Source organism: Molossus molossus, unplaced genomic scaffold (genome assembly GCF_014108415.1).
Source record: "Molossus molossus isolate mMolMol1 unplaced genomic scaffold, mMolMol1.p scaffold_m16_p_8, whole genome shotgun sequence".
In the NCBI taxonomy this organism is placed as follows: domain Eukaryota; kingdom Metazoa; phylum Chordata; class Mammalia; order Chiroptera; family Molossidae; genus Molossus; species Molossus molossus.
The window spans coordinates 93,646,395-93,663,346 of record NW_023425402.1 but is presented as its reverse complement, the minus strand read 5'-3'; the positions used below and the strand labels follow the sequence as shown (position 1 = coordinate 93,663,346).

The 16,952-nt window shown below is 40.2% G+C and overlaps 1 protein-coding gene across 2 annotated transcripts in view; it reads right to left on the bottom strand.

Annotated features, from left to right (window-relative positions):
• Positions 1 to 16,952, bottom strand: part of AIG1 (androgen induced 1) — a 205,253-nt gene that overhangs the window by 139,346 nt on the left and 48,955 nt on the right. For both annotated transcript variants that reach the window (XM_036248466.1, XM_036248467.1), the window contains one exon: positions 12,104 to 12,259. In XM_036248466.1, the coding sequence (XP_036104359.1) occupies positions 12,104 to 12,259 (156 nt within the window). The remainder of the gene's footprint in view (positions 1 to 12,103; positions 12,260 to 16,952) is intronic.

Here is a 16,952-nt window from a genome sequence, read left to right as displayed (position 1 = left end):
CCTGAGACTAAAATTAAGAAAAATCTCATTTAATCAAATCTAATAAAATTTAAGTGCGTAAGTACATGGAGCATCTTTACAAAAGTGTCTTATGTCAGGTGGCTCTGTGGAAATGACCCTCCATTCAGTGCCTTGGGTGTAGTATCAGAGCAGCCTGACCAGAGCTCTACTGTAACAGTGGGCGTTGAAGCCTAATCCAATGAATCACAGCCTTCCCAAGAAGGATATGCCAACAGGAGAAAAGTGACTGTCATAGTGGTAAGTAGCTTATGGGCGTAGAAGAACAGGAACGTGTCGTCAGCTTTGTGCAGGGAGTAGGGTACCCTGGCCAGCCAGGCAGCCTTCTGGTTTACCCCGCAAGTCAATCCCTATGGTGCCAAAGGATGCATCAGACTATAGTAATTTGACTGCCTAACACGAATATCATCCAATTACTGCTTTGACTTTGTCATTATAAACTACTGTAAATTGCTGAATTATCTTTCTGAGTTAAACTTCAGTGAGCATGAGTTCATTTACTAAAAGAAGGATTACTTCAAAATAGACTGACAAAACGGAGTGTCTGGATTTTGGTCCTGGGCTATAATGACACTTGAATTCTGCCCCAGAACACTGAGACACCCACAAATGGCCACCTCGCTGGCTCTCAATTGCTGTGGAGATAGGATAGGAAGGAGGCTAAGGCTTTCTGTGTTTTTGTTCAGTTTAGATTACAGGGCATAAACAAACTAGGAAAACATGTAGCAGGTTCTATACATAGTTGTAACAGGAAAAGAACTTGTAGAGAGGTTGATATATTTGTTTTTTAGTATCATATCACCTATATATAAATGTTCCTTCTTTTTTCCTCTATGAACAATTTACCCTCTAAAGCTAGAGCATGGGCATTCTCCATGAGAATGCATTTGCAAATGTAACTGTGATTCTTTCCCAAATGTGAGCAGTTGCACGAAGGCTTTTCTAATACCTTTCTAATACCTTTCTGGGGTTTTTTTTGTTTTTAATTAGAAAAGTAATGCATGCTCACTGTGGAAATTTGCATGGACATTCATTTTTGCCTTTTAAATCACCCCATGATGATCTGTGCTGTATAAATAAAGTGGAAAGAGTCAAGAAGCAGTCATCTTTGGAACCAAAGAGTTCAGAGATGCCTGAGCCTCAGCCATCTGCTTACCTGACAGCAAGCAAGTGAGGATCTCTCACTGGGCATCTGGTCTACCTGAACTCCTTGTCATCTGGTTAGACCACCCCTTAGAATTACTAACCAATATGGATTTATTATTTTTTTTAAAGAATCCTTCTTGTCAATTAAGAGCCAGGAGGTTATACTAAACAATTTAGTTTGAGGATCAGCAGTTCAGGAAAGTCACAAGATTGGGAGAAACGTCTATTTTGATACTAATGTGCAAAAGAGCCAGGAGACCCAAAGAACATCTATCTCATGTAGATGATGTTTCCCCCTAGTTTTCTTTTTTCTCCCCCCTTACCACCCTTTTTGTTAAGACTCTTCCAGCCAGAGCGCTCATCGAACATCACTGTCCGGGTCCACTATGGCAGACGTCACTGTCTAGTGGGACTGAGACAAGGCAAGAAACAGCTATCAGCCAGGGAGCAGCAGCATGCCCACCCTCAGTGCCCTGGTACTCTTGCTGGCATCAGTTTGCAGCGACCAGGGGGCTTCCTACTGTCTCCCGCCTCGTATTTACATGAGATCCTTTCTAGGGACGTGAAATCACGCAGTCGTGTTTAACACAGTGCCTGGACAGAGCGCTCAATAAACGTTAACTACATTTGCCAGAACTGAAGGTTTCTCCCCAATTTTCTGGCTTGCCTCAGTTTTCTACATAAAGAGCACAGGCGTTCCTTTGCATACCCTGCAGCATAGTGCAGGACACATCCAAATAGGCGAGATCATTTGCAGGCAGTCTTTGCTGAGCAGTGTTGAGACCCATGAGGCTGGGCTACTTTGATTAACTGATTTAACTGAGACTACCTCAAATCCTTGTTGAAAACAGGTGAGAGGATAAATGATAAATTTAAAAATGAAAAATCTGACAGAACACTCATTTGATATAGCAGAATAAAATGGCTTTCAGGAAGGACTTCTTAGTATAATATTTCACCAGGTAGGCACAGCTCATTTGTTAGGATACCCATGCAGAACATATTGGATCATTTCTTGCCAAAAATATTTTTTTTGCAATTGTGAAGCTATAAACTATGCCTTCTTGGAAGCCAGGGGATGATTTACAGATGATATTGGACGAGTTCAGGGACCACTTCAAGAAATGTAGTTAATTCTACTGATAAAACCTTATTTTCACATTTAAAAAATAAGCATATTGGAAAATTATATGGTAGCTTAAATCAGTATTCAATTGTTGAAACGAGAAGACATGCTGGGAAGATTTTATTTTCTTGCCAAAATTTGTACTTTGCAAACCTGCCTGTAAAACCACATAGAACCATTGGCTGCATTGTGCCAAATACTACGTAAAGGGAAACAACAGCGAGTACAAATGAGTCTTTTATCAAATAGCTTCAAGGAAACAGCTTCAGTGACTTTTGATCCTGATTCTGCATAACTCCCTTTTTCTTATTTTGATGGATTTTCCTAAACTAGAAATTGTGGTCAGCTCAGACTCTATGTACATAGCTGAAGATGTCTATGGGGCAAATGATGAAAAGCCAATTAGGTTGTCCTTGTTAACAAGTTTAGATGACTGCTAAGAGCAAGCACTCCATTAGTCGGAGAGTCTGGGCTCAAGTCCTGGCCACACCACTTGCCGCCTGTTGACCTCAGACAAGTGACCTGGAAAGTGGGAACCCCATCTTAATAACTAAAGTGGAATCATCTTCTATGAAGTAGGAATGATAGAAAGTCCTACCTGGTGGGGCAATAAACATTAAATAATTGGAATAAAGCCTTGAGCAGTGTCTGGCCCCCAGGAGCATGGAGCGGAAGTCAGCTCTCATTTTTAGCTTTTTCAACCAACCTCTTGAGTTGTTTGTGGGCTTTGCCACAATGGGAAGGGAGACGGTGAGAAGTCTCGGAAGGTGTTAAGTGGACCTGCTTATCCACAGGCTGGAACCAAAAAGGAAGGTGAGACAAATGCCTCTAGGAATGAGGTGTTTTCACGAGAGCTCCAAGGTAATGTGGCTGGGAGGGGACAGGTAGCATTTCCGAATATGCAGACAAAAATGTTGTTGTAGCAGTGAACCGAGGGGCTTTCCTTTGCTGACTCAGGGCTCATTTTGACAGCAGTTCCCTGGGCGCATGTGTGCTCGTGCTATTTTCTGGGCGTGGGAGTAGTGGAGCTTCTTTCTGCCTAGTTACTTGTGCTTGTCTGAAGGTGGTCATTCTAATCTTGTAGTTCATTTTTAGGGTGAAGAAAGGAAGAGGGGTTCTCCAAAGATTAAGGCATGAGGTGATAAAGATATGTGTAGGAAATTCCTCTCCATCTGTGCCTTCGCACTTGGACACCACTAATCCATGCTTAGGATTCTTTCCTGTTCCACACTCCTCCCCAGTCTTCCCTCGGTGACCAATGAACAAAATGGTGGAGGACACAGAGAAGCAGACAAGCGGGCTGATGGAAGGGCTCCTTCTGATTCCCTTTGTGACCCAGCTCCCTCACTCTCTTCACGCTGCAGTAACTCTGCCGGCAGAAGTCCTTGCATCTGTTTTCTCCTCCACGTAAATAAAGAAAGACCTAACCCCCAAGATAAAGGGACATCGTAGAGGGAAACTTCTTGGCAAGCTGCTCCTCAGGGGAGGCTGGAAGACAGCGCACTGGGCTAGCAGCGGTGCTTGTGAAGGTGGCTATGCACACCCCCTCCCTCACTGCCTCCCATCTCCTCTGCCTGTCTTCTCACCTTCCCACTTGTGTCTCTGGGGCATGTCCCCCAGAGTGAGAATCATGCCTCAACTTTCTCCTGTATAAAAAGGCATGATGGATGAAAGTCCTATCCAGGACTGGCTATTTGTGATGAATAAACAAATCATCAGCATGGTAATTGCATGGGAACAGCCAACAGTTGATAAATGTTGTGTAGGTGGAAAGTTCACTAGCTCCTTCCTTGGGGGGAAATGTTCCTTTTGATATCGGCTGATATAACAGCACACTTTGATCCAGCTAAAACAGGTAAGAGTTACCTCAAAACACCCACAGGAACCATAGCAATTTCAGGAGCACCCACACAGCAAATCATTGTTTCTTTCTTTTTCTTTTTCTTTTCTTTTTTTTTTTTTTTTTAAGGAGATGATTGGGGTAGAAGGATGAGGAGGGAAAAGGTAACAGAGAGAGAGAGATGGGGATAGATACATAGAGACAGATAATGGGAGAGAGATGCAGAGGAGGAAGAAGAAAAATGAATAGTGTTTCTTTTCTCTTTCCTATGTTTTTTTTTTTTAACCAACAACTAATATTGCATCTTATTCCCAGTCTCCCACACAAGGGCAAACAAAAGGTCCTAGTTTGTTTGGGGGTTATATTTTTGAGAATAGGAATCATATGTCTATTTCATAATATGCATCACATTACTAATATCACTGAAGATCTATTTTCTACCTTTTGTTGATCACATATTTCATAGATATTTCACTTATGGATATAAATATGGAAAGAAGCTATCTTCATTTTCTGAGATATTTTTATGACCTTTTGCCCAGAGAGAGTGGGAACTCTGTAAAATGATGTATAGGGCAAGATAATTCTCTACAATTTCCAGGGGACTATAATAGAAAGATTATCTGCATATCTGAGTTGGTGGTCTAACGCAAGACCACTTCTGACCAATTTCATATGTTCAGAAACTGAACATAAACCATCAGGTAAATTGTGTAACATATCCGACTTTTTTTGAGAAGAATTTCTTCAAATGTCAGATTTAGACAGTTGTTTATAACCGCACTAATAAGAATGCACACAAAAAATAGTACAGGCAGAGAATAAGTGGAAAAATATATATTCCATGGCTAGGAGAGAAAGTGTCCATGATTGGTCTCATAGTTTTACTGTATCTACTTTTCATATTCACATAAACAATGTTACCTAAAATCCTAATAGTTTTTACTTACTTTGTATTTCATTGTTATTCTCAAAATTTGTTACTTATCATATTTCTTGAAACCCCTGATTTTGTCTGGGGACCAAAGTGCCAACACATAAAGATGAATCATAATTAGTTTGAGCTCCCACGGTAACCTGACCCTTTCTGCTTCCACTTACTTTCCCAGCCTCCCATGCTGCTTGCTCTAGCCAAAGAGACCTATGGGAGTCTGCTGGCAGGCCGTTCCGGAAAGATTCATTTGCCTGATGAAGAGACAAACACTGGGGAAGAACAACCTAAAGAGCTTCTTCCTCTTCCAGCCTTGAACATGGCTGTGAAGGATGTGAAGTTTGGTGTTCATCAACCCTCCTGAGATTGTAGGTGGCAAGTCCAAGGACAAAAAGCCAACACTCTGGAGATAGAAAAGTGGAAAATAGCAAGTGCCTAAATCTCAAATGATTACACTGAGCAATATCACTCTGAAACTATTTGCTTACAGGATCCTTGTTTTGTGAGATATTAAATATCTTTATTGCTTAAGTCACAGTTGGTTGGATATTCACTCAGCAAATACTGAATTATTTAGACATTGCTCCTGATGCTTGGGCTGTAGCAATATATCAAATATACAACCTCCCTGCTCCCTGGTCTCATAGTGAATGCACCAAGTCAGAGGAGGCATATGCTACAGAAACAAATAATTAACATGTAATGTGCCAGGGGATGGTAATCATTGTGGAGAGTATAAAGCAAGGTAAGGGGATAGAGAATAATGGGAGGTTAATTTATATAGATTACTCATGGAAGCTTTTCGGAGGAGTAATCATTTGAACAGAGACTTGAATAAAATGAAAAAGTGAATATTGTTATTTATAAGCAAAAGCGCCATTAACTTATACATCCAGTAAGTTTTTAGTCATTCTTCAAACAGAGCTCAAATACCATCATTTCTGGGATGTCTTCCAGGACCTCCCACTCACTAAAATTAATCCCTTCCTCTTCTGGGATACTTTGTACTTTAGACCTGTACTATTATGTTCATCATGCCCTCTTTTAATTTACTTGTTGACATAGCTTAGCAAGTCACCTTCTCTATACTGTGGGACCCTTGAAGGACAAGGTCAATCCTTAGTCACTACTATTTTGTCTCCTAGTACTCAGTACTTGCTACCTAGTAGACTTGTTTTCTTTGACTGTTCTGGATATAAATGTGTGGTTTCCACTAGAGTATGATTAATGGTTACTTACAATACAATTTTATTGAAGTGAGATTATGTTTTGTGTTGAAGAAATCTGTCTTGCAAGCACTGGGAAAGCTGACTACTCTGAGTATCGATGACCATAAACAAACTAAATAGGTCACCTGGGCGATGAATCTTTGGTTTTCACTTAGGAGAGAAGAATATATAAGATGGTTGAGAAGCAACCTGGTTCCCTATCAGGTACATCTTTCTAATCACATTACGTCATTGGTCTTTTGAGAGGCTATAAAAAAGTAATTATAAGACTACTCACCAAGGTACTAGAGTCTTCTAAGCACTTCTCCTGGATGGAGAGGAGAAGTTCATTTTGCTCACTGATCTTGAATGAATCCTCATCTACAAACCTTCCTTCTTAGGCAACTCAACTCATTTCAGTGCAGAGGGAAAGCATATTGTTGATTCAACTCTAAATGAACTGGGTTTTGCCATAAAATACAACCTAGCAGATATTGTATGTTTAACTTCAAAGGTGAATAGAAAGGAGAAAGGCATGTGAAGAAACTTAAAACATCAGTGAAGGCTAAAATAAAATAAAAACTTGATTGTAGGTACCCGTGTGAAAATTTAATAAAGAGAGAATCAGTAGACATTAGGTATATTTTTAAATTAAATCCAGAGTTTGTAGAATAAAGTAAATCATGTTTTTAAAAAAATTTCCCCTTTTATATCAAAACAGAAGGAAAGGCATTTACTTTTATTTATAATCTCAAATAGAGTCAAATTCCCTTCCCTGTATGTTATATTAACAGATACAATATTAGTAATTAATAATATTTAATAGATTTGCTTTCCATTGGAATCAAACTCTTACTTTTAAAAATAAAAATAATGTATTTTAAATTGTAGCGGTATGAAGATGTAAATGTATATGCATCACAAAATTGTTCTTAAGGATGGCTTAGAGTTAGCTAGCTAGTGTGTCAATAAATAAAGCTTTTCCAGAAATACTTTTTAAAAGATAATTCCCAGACACATTTTCTTTGAGTTTGCATTTGAGATTTCAAATTCCACTGTCCATATGTTTCCAAAGGAATCAGGTACCATGCATATAGTTTCCATCACGAGAATGAAAACAAATTTTAAAGGATTCTAGAATAGGTGAGCACATATAAAATATTCACTAAGTATTTAGAAGAACATGATTATAATGTTCTAAGAAGACTAAATTCCACAAAAGTTCATCCTGGTACATGTTGTTTGTTCCATGCGCTAGGTGCTCATCACAGGTTAGAACACATCCAAACTTTCAGGACGTCCCTGGACCCACTCCCTCGTTATTACGGGAGGGGCATCCTCCAATCTTCACCCTGAGTGGGTCAATTTTATTTTAGCAGCACCCAGTATCTGGTCTAGAGCAACCAAGGAGCACCTGGGACAAAGGTATAGGTATATTGGGGAGGTAATGAGACTGGATTAAGTGCATTACGCAAGCCGAGCCGCTGCCATTGAATAGGATACATAGACTTGAATTAATGGAAAACATACGACTGTTCCTTGTCATTGAAAGGGCTGCTTTGGATGGCATTTGGAGACACATGCAGGATTTTTGAGAGGCACAATTTCATATTCATCATATATATTTTTTTTTTTTTTGGTTGAAACCTCAGCCTATTCTCTTAACTAGAAGAGTATCTGCCAGCAGAAAAGTCAACAAACTCACAGGAGACAAAAGACATTCTTAGTTTGATTGCTCCTAATAAGCCTCAGTGTTTCCAGACCACATAATGTCATAGAATTGTTTGTAATGCTCCTTTAAAAGGGTGACAGGGTTCAGAAATAAACTGCACATGGTAAGAGGAGCCTCCCATGGGTCATGCCTGCAAAGTGAGCAGCAAGGCTTTGGGAGCGGTGGTGGTTTCCGGCCATCAGCGTTACTAACCAGGCCCAGCTTAGCATTTATGGGAATCTACTCAGATCAGGATGACACATGCTACATTCACGTAAGTAACCCGGCCTGATATCTTCAAGGTGATGCTGAGACAAACTTTACTCCAGTTATCTGCGATTGGAGCGTTTCATTATTTGTATGTATCCTTGAGACAGAGCGAGCCCACGCAGTAGACACATTAGGTCCACGGGTCACAGAACCCGTATCGAGTGCTTCGTGCCCGCATAAAGCAATTACTGTCAACTCTCAATTAGCCTCGTTATTGGAGGAAGCACTAATGTAGAAAATAGAAATCCTAGATAACCTTTCTTGCTACCATAGTTGTAGCTGAGGTGAGAGAGAGAGAACCAGAGAGATAATGGAAGCGCCAGGAAAAGCTTGGGGTTGAGAGGTCTCTTCAGGAAAATGTGAGCAGAGGTGATAAATTCAGCTGCCACTTTGCCCTCTGTTAATGCCTGCTGTCCTCTTGCCCTGCACCAGGAAGCAAAAATAACACTGCTTTCCCCGCACGCTTCTGGCTGACAGGTCAAAGGCATGGGGCAGAGGAAGCCAGCAGAAAGCGGCAGGGGGGCACCCTGAGAGGCTGGCAGGAGGCGGTCAGAGCCCTGAGGCCTGGAGGGGCACAGGGGGTTCTCAGTGGCTCTGCACCTTCCTCCTCAGGAAGCTCGAGCCACGTCCAAGGCTCCTCAGGAGAGTGCTCAGGTGTTTGACCCTTTAGGACTTTGACTGTGTCAACCAACATGGTAAAAGTTGTTCACTTACAAATGTTATATTCAATCATCTGCTCATATGGTAACCATTGTTACATTACATATTCCTACACATATGGCTACGTGCCCAGTGGGTCCTGGGCGTAAGCATATTCCCATGTTCCTCGTGGAAGAAGCCCTTCGCGCTGGAGCGTCTCCGGCCAGGAGCCACAGGATGAGTGAAGAGGACACCTCTTCAAGCGATTCCTCGGGGCCCTTCTCCAGGAAGGGTTCACATTTTAGTAAGGAAGGCAATCTTAAGTGACAAAGACCAAACAACAGCAGACTTCCAGGACCCACTGGAGTCGGGGCCTCTGGGGAGAGAGGCTGAAGGGGTAGAGGACAGCTTCAAGGTCACAGCAAAGACAGGGAAAGAAAGCTGGGCACAGCCCTGGGGAAAGGCAGGCAAAGCAAGGATCAAATGATGTTTTCATGAAGAAATTATTTTGGGTTTACTGAAAAGGAGACAACACACCCAAAATGGCGTCCCTTGTGCTAGGCCCCACATCAGCGACCCGAGACTGAGTACTTCCGCTGAGTGCCAGCTTGGCAGGACTGTGACTTCTCACCGGTCACCACGGAATGACCCGGTCAGCACTGTGAGAGAACCCAGCCCACAGGCCCCTTCTGTTCCCCTCAGGAGGGCAACCTTGCCTGAAACAACACATTCTTTCCTAATAACTTCCTTTTCCGCCCCCTTTCCGCCTTTAAAAAGCTCTCCTTTTCTGTAGGTCTGTGGAGCTCCTTTCTGTTGGTTAGATGGATGCGGTCCAATGCATGAGTCACTGAATGAAGCCAATCCAATCTCCGACATCACCAGCTTAAATTCTTGTTGTTTAACAGGTTAAAAGTATATAAAAAGCCAAACTCATATCCTCTGTAAATACAACTATGCAATAAAATTAATGGGGTCTGGGATGAAGCCATTTGCCAGTTTTTGCCTCAAAATGCGTTTGTGTGTATTAGAGTGAGAGACATGGTAGAAATGGGATAAATAGGTAGAAAAAGTCAAATAGAAGAGTAAGAGAGACACAGTGGAAAACGTGAGAGTTCTGGGGACTACGGCCAGGATTCTTACTATTCAGGGGGTGGGAGAAGAGGAAGGGAAGGGAAGGGAGAAATAAAAGTAACAGGAATTTAAGGCTGGTGACTATAAAATGGGGAGTGACTCCTAAGAACAGGCAAGATTATGAAAAATGTAAATATTGACTGTAAAATATCAGTGGGCAACTTAGTCAGTAAATTTTTCTATGAAGCTCATCAGCTAGGGAAGGTACATAAGGGAAATGTGATTCTATGACCCTGGTTTAAAAGGAAGACAGGAAATTAAAGGAATTATTGCTTCTCTCTTCCTTTTTCAAGACACAAAGACAACAAAAATGGCAAAACATGGAGGAAAATACCAGATGTAATCAAACAAGCAAGCAAACGAAAAGCCTCCCATTCTTTTTAAAAACCGCGAAGCATACATGGACCAAATTCAGGAAGGACACTGAGAGCTGACAAATATCGCAAGTGTCAAGCAGGTGCAAAAAGTTTCTGCCCAAAGTGATGTCAAAATATCTAAAGAGCATATATAATGAGCCTTTAATGAGAGTGGCAAGACTCACGATCTAAGCCCTAGAGACTGTTTGACATTACGTAACGAGGACAGGCAGAGCTAACAGAAAATGTTTTATTGTACTCCTATTTACTTTGTATTGTGCTGCTATTGTATTTATTCTAGCCATGCAAGAATTTCAGAGGCAATGGCATGTCTATAGAAATACCAAGGGAGTAAGGGATGAAAAAGAAACAAAAAAGTATACAGACTTAAATTTTCCAGATCACTCTTTTATGCAGGAAGTATATGGTTTTATACCTTATGCCAATGGCAATTTTCTCTCAGATGACTATTTTGATAGACAGCATTTGAATTTTATGAGGCAAGTCCAAAGAAGAAAATATTAAATAATACATAAAACATTAAACTCTGTCATGTTAAGCAACAGAAGTGGATAGATTTGCTAGATGGCTCCAATCAGAGCATCCATTTAGATTTTCAAGGGATAAAGATGAGAGAATGAGAAGTGTAACCAGATTATAATACACCCCTTGTGTTGCTGTCAAGAGCTAAGCACTATTTTGCTATTTTATCCGAGAATATACAATTCAGTACATTAAAAAAGCAATTCAGTGACCGTGTCTGGGTCCTTACTGATGGGTCTTAGAACAAGCAGGAAGAGGTTTCCACTAGCTATAGATCTGAAAAACATGAATAAGAGCCCTTGGAAGGACTTAAAAACACTTTTTGACTCTTATGCCAATGAACGTTGGATGTGGTACATGTGCTAGCCAAGGTCACTTGGGTGTCTGTTACTCCCAGAAATGAGCCGGCAATGAAAGTTCTGAATTTGAATTAGGTAACACACTCTTACTTGCACTCACAAGTTGAGAGTTATGAGTTTTCTCTTTCTTGTCCTGACTAAACACAGGTAAAAAGTAATCTATAGACTCTCATGGGGCCCTGGCCCTTTAAAGAAACATGGTTTATGTTTCAGACAGACCCAAACATCAACCAACATTTACTTAAGTGATATTTGCTAATGGCACAGTTGGATAACTAGAGAAGTATGAGTTAATGCTGATTTCATCATTCTCAAGTTCAAAAATACTGGAATGATCATAGACCCAATGACCACACACTTCAAGTCTGGGCAGCTTAAGAAACTGTTGAAGGGTATCCCCCCTAAATTCATATGTTGAAGTCCTCATAGTACCTCAGACTGCATCTAGAGGGAGGGCCTTTGAAGAAGAAATTAAGATGTAGTGAGCTCACTTAATTTCTCACCGTGTGTGCAGGGGGAGGAGAGGACTCAGATAAACAGAGGGAAGACCGTGTGTAAACACAGGGAGGAGGAGGCCACTGCCAAGCCAAGGAGAGAGGCCTCAGAAGAAACGAACCTTGCCAACACTTGGCTTTCAGACGTCTCGCCTTCAGAACTGTGAGAAAATGAATTTTGTTGTTTAAGCCACCAGATCGGTGGGGCTTTGTGATGGCAGTTACAGCAAACTAATATTGCAACCTCCCATAATGAGCCCCTTTTCTCTCAGAAGTGTGAACTGAGAGCCAGGTTTCCGCTGTGGTGAAATGCACCCTACATCATACTCACAACCCCGACCGGAAAGGCCAGCACTGCTAACATCCAGTCCCGAAGAGAAATGAGTTTCTTGAGCTGCCTCTCTTGTTCCTGGTTCCCACTTCCTCTCGTCAGAAGGCTGGAAAGATCCGTCAGCACACAGATGCCAAAGAAGACAGCCTGGATAACCTGGGGGGAGAAGCAGCGGGGATTAGTCCACTCGCTCCACAGTGGCCCATGCTGGGCAACAGCGAACAAGCTACAGGTTTGCAGCACAACGCGTGATAAGACAGGATCCAAAGCACATTTGAAAAGCTGGCCATAAACACAGACAAAGAGAAAGATAGCTGAGAAAATTCATCTTAAAACCATCACTTTCATTTTTGCTCATCTAAGGACAAATGCATGCACACACACGGTTCAACAGAAAGCAACGTAAACTATCAAAATGACATGCCCATTATTTTAAAATAGCACGTCTGTGGTCTAGTGATATTGACTAGTGGGGTTTAACAAACAGCTAAGACGTGCAAAGAAAAGGATCAGGGTAGTCTGAATAATAAATGAGACAATTCAGTCATAATGTGAAGAAACCATCCTGTGCCTTATTTAATCTGTGAGATTTAGATTTTTTTTTTTTTTACCAAATGGAGTGGTTCAAGTGTTTAGTCTGTGAGACATAAAGAAATCAACTGAATACAATAATCGAGACTGATGTGAGCAAATTTTTGTTGTCAAACTTGAACTAAAAGACCTCCTACGAAGGTCTTCAGTTTTTATGAACCAAAATCTTTACAAAGCATTGTAAACTTAGATACTCACATTATTTTCCCAAACTAAAGTGACCAATTTCACTTTCCCAAATCAATTACAAATTGAAATACTTACCTTCGCTGTGTTTTACTTGTACTGTCAGAGAGAGAGAACACTGAAATGCTACAGCCCAATTACGTGTGACATTCCTGAAGTACGGGGAAAAGTGCCACTGACCGAGAGCTCAGAGCGGAGGCAGGATAAGAGAACGCAGCTTGGCAACGGGAATTGAAACTATGGAAAGGGCAGAAAATATGTTCTCTGGCCTCAAAGTCAAGCCCATTTAGCACCCACAGGAGAGTCAAGGGTATTATTCTGGTTTCTTTGACCGGAAATGGTTTTCTGAAGATGTATTTATTTGTAAATAAAATTTTACTCATTATCTGTTGAGAAAACTTAATTTTTTCAGTAAATGTCCACGTTGGCATTTGGAAAGAACCAGTGAACGTTCTGCAGATGGGTTCCCAACTGAGGCACAAAACAAATGAAGGACCCTCAGCGCCACCTGGTTCTATCCCTTAGCACGGCACCAGCACACGCACATTGTTGTTGATTCTGTTCAGACTCTTACCGAAGCCACTTTGGAAATTCCCCATAAGGGAGACTCTACCATCGGGCTTAGTTAGATAAATAAAAATCTTGCAGTATGTTTATATATAATACACTGGGCTCTTTGGAGCTCACCAAAGCCTGCTATTATTAGCCAGTCTTGTCAGGGTAATGTTATATTCTTCCTAATAACTTAGCTTCTCTTTTAGCTTCAATGACTTCAGGTTTATTGCTATTCTTCCTAGAACCAGAAAAACCAGAGTGAGAGAAGCTAAGACTTCCACAACTGAGCACAGTGGAACTGAATGCCTGGCAAGAGTGATGTTGTGATGACCAGAAATGATTTAAATGACTCAGGGAATAATTTGGAATAATTTCATACTTGGGCACAGTTTTCATAGCACATCTTATGACTTTAGGTGTTAGATCTGTATGTCAACCCAAATAGGGTTTGAGAAATTAAAGTGGCCATATTCAAGAATAATAATATCCATGCCAGTCTGGCTGGTGTGGCTCAGCGACTGAGCGTCGACCCATGCACCAAGAGGTTGCTGGTTCGATTCCCAGTCAGGACACATGCCCAGGTTGTGGGCCCGATCCCCAGTGGGGGGCATGCAGGAGGCGGCCAGTCGATGTTCTCTCTCATTGATGTTTCTATCTCTCTCTCCCTGTCACTTCCTCTCTATCTAAAATATCAATAAAGAAAAAAAATTTCTTTAAAAAAAATAATAATAATATCCATGCCAATCTGGCCAGTGAACATATTTAAAAGGTGTCCTGCCTAATCAATAATCTGGGAAATATAAATTTGGATCACCATAAGATCACATTTCTCATGTATATAATTATTCATAGTTTAATTCTGATAGTGCCAAGGATTATAAGGGTGTGGAACAACAAGAACCTTATGGTAGGAATCCAAATTAGGATAACCACTTAGAAGAACCATTAAGTATGTAGTAATTTAAAGATGCATATACTCTATCATCTTGACTTTGCTATGAAGGGCATTCCCTACAGAACCTCTCATTTTTGTACACTAGTCACATCTACATGAAAGTCAGTTTCAGCATTTACTGCTTCAAAAAAGGTGAAGCAATCTTAATGTCTCTCAACAGTTCACTGAATAAATAAATTGTGCTATATGCATACAATGAAATTCTAAGCACTTACCAATTATTCATTCTCATGACTAAATATTAAACAAACAAAGAAAAGCAGAAAAAAACTACATTTTGAAATTAGAATAAATTTCAGACATGGAAAGATAATTTTAAGGATGCATATATATGAAGTAAAATATGAAAAAATGCATGGGAATTAATAACACTGAACTCTGGTATATTGACAAGGAGGATAAAATTAGGGAAGGGACACCAGGGCCTCAACTATGCTGATAATGTTTTATTTAAGTTGATTATGGGGTATGCAGAAATGTATTATGTTATTCTTTATATAATTCATTATTATAAAATAGTTCTACATAACTGAAATATAAAAGGTAAAAAAGAGTGTTTTTTATACTTTTGGGATATAGCTGGCTAGTCTCTTTTTCTTTCTATCCATCACTGTTCCCTACTTTTTGTGACTGGCTAATAATAGCAGGATTTGGTGAGCTGCAAACTCTGTAAAGTGAGTGAATTTTACAAATCCATGATTAAGTAGCTAGTACCAGATATATCTTCCCGCCATAAACAACTAGATATTTAAACTAAATATATAATTAATCTTTCCATATATTCGACTTGCCCTCTGCAATTAGCCAGATAAATCTCTCTTTAAACAAAAAGAAGATCACTTGATGAAAACAGGCACACCTTGGAATTCTCTTTTTCCAAATCAAATAATATAATCACAAGAGTGATTGTATACACAGGATCTTCTAAAACCCAGTGGGAGGGGATTGTACAAGGGTGAATATCACTGAGGGTCATTTTAGGATTCTGCCTACCACAAGCTGTAGGTTAAACAATTTCAGAGCCCAGAGTAGAGAGTTATTCAAGTTCTGACCAACCAAACAGAGAAGCCTTACTGACCACAACAGGCGTTCGGCAGAAACCTGTTTCACACCGAGATATTAGTGCTAAATAGCCCTCAGGGAACGATAACACCACCGGCTCCTCTAGACCCACTCCAGCAATACTTGAAAACAAGCCTCAAAGAGATCAAGCTGATCTACAAGTAATTTAAATGCCTGCAAACACAAAATTCTACAGTCTTTAAAGGCAGATGACACTGTCTAAGCCTTCAGCAATACCCACCATTACAATATCCAACATACAATGAAACATTATTAGACATGCCAGGAAGTGGGAAATCCTTAACCAGGAGACACCCCATTAAATAAAAACAGATAAATGACCAAAAAAATGTTGCAATTAGCAGACAAGAACATTAAATAACTAAATTAAATAAGTTTAAGAAGTTAAATAAAAATAATAAAAGAAACAAGTCATTTAAAAAAACCACAAATTGAACCTTTAAAAATTAAAAAGACATTACCTAAAATTTAGATGTTAGTGGGTAGACCCTGGCTGGTTTGGCTCAGCGGTTAGAGCGTCGGCCTGCAGATCAGAGTCCCGGGTTCGGTTTCCGCTAAGGGCATGTACCTCAGTTGCAGTTTGTCCCTGCCTGGTTGGGGTCGTGTGGGTGGCAACCACTTGATGTGTCTCTCTCACATCAATGTTTCTCTCTCTCTTCCCCCCTCTCTCCTTCCCGCTCTATCTGAAGATAAATGCAAAAATGTCCTCAGGTGAGGATAAAAAAAAAAGAAGTTACTGGGTAGGAATAATAGCATATTAGGCACTGCAGAAGAAAAGATGAAAAAACTGAATACACAGCAATCGAAACTATCCAAAATAAATCAGAGAAAGAAAATAATGTGTTTAATGAATAGAATGTCACTGTACTGTGGGAAATGTCAAGAAGTCTAACAATATATGTATACTAGAGCCCTAAAGGAGACGGGGGTCATGTAGGAAAAAGTATTTGAAGAAATAATGACAAGTTTTTCCAAATGTCATGAAAGTTATACACCACAGCTTCAAGGAGCTGAGCAATGGAGTATTTACCAAGAAAACCACATCAAGGAATACTGCAATCCAGTGCTAAAAATCTGTGATGGGATCTCAAAAGATGCTAGAGAAAAGAGATATATCACATAGAGAAAAATAAAGATAAGAAATATACAGACGTCTCGTGTAAAACAGCACAAGCTAGAAAATACTGGTATCTTTCAAGTTCTCTAAGGGGAAAAACTGTCAGAGGTCCAAGACATTTTCAGACAAACAAAAGCTGAGAGAATTCATTGTCAGTTGACTTTCACTACAAAACAACGTTAAAGGAATGGAGAATCGGACACTAAACGGTAACTTCAAATCTATATAAAGCCATGACTGTTGCTAAATATAGTAAATACAGGGATGAACATAAGAGATTTAACTTCTAATATATTTTATTTTTTAAAGATAGTTGTGAGGTTTTAAACATATTTAGAAATAAAATCATGACAGCAATAGCA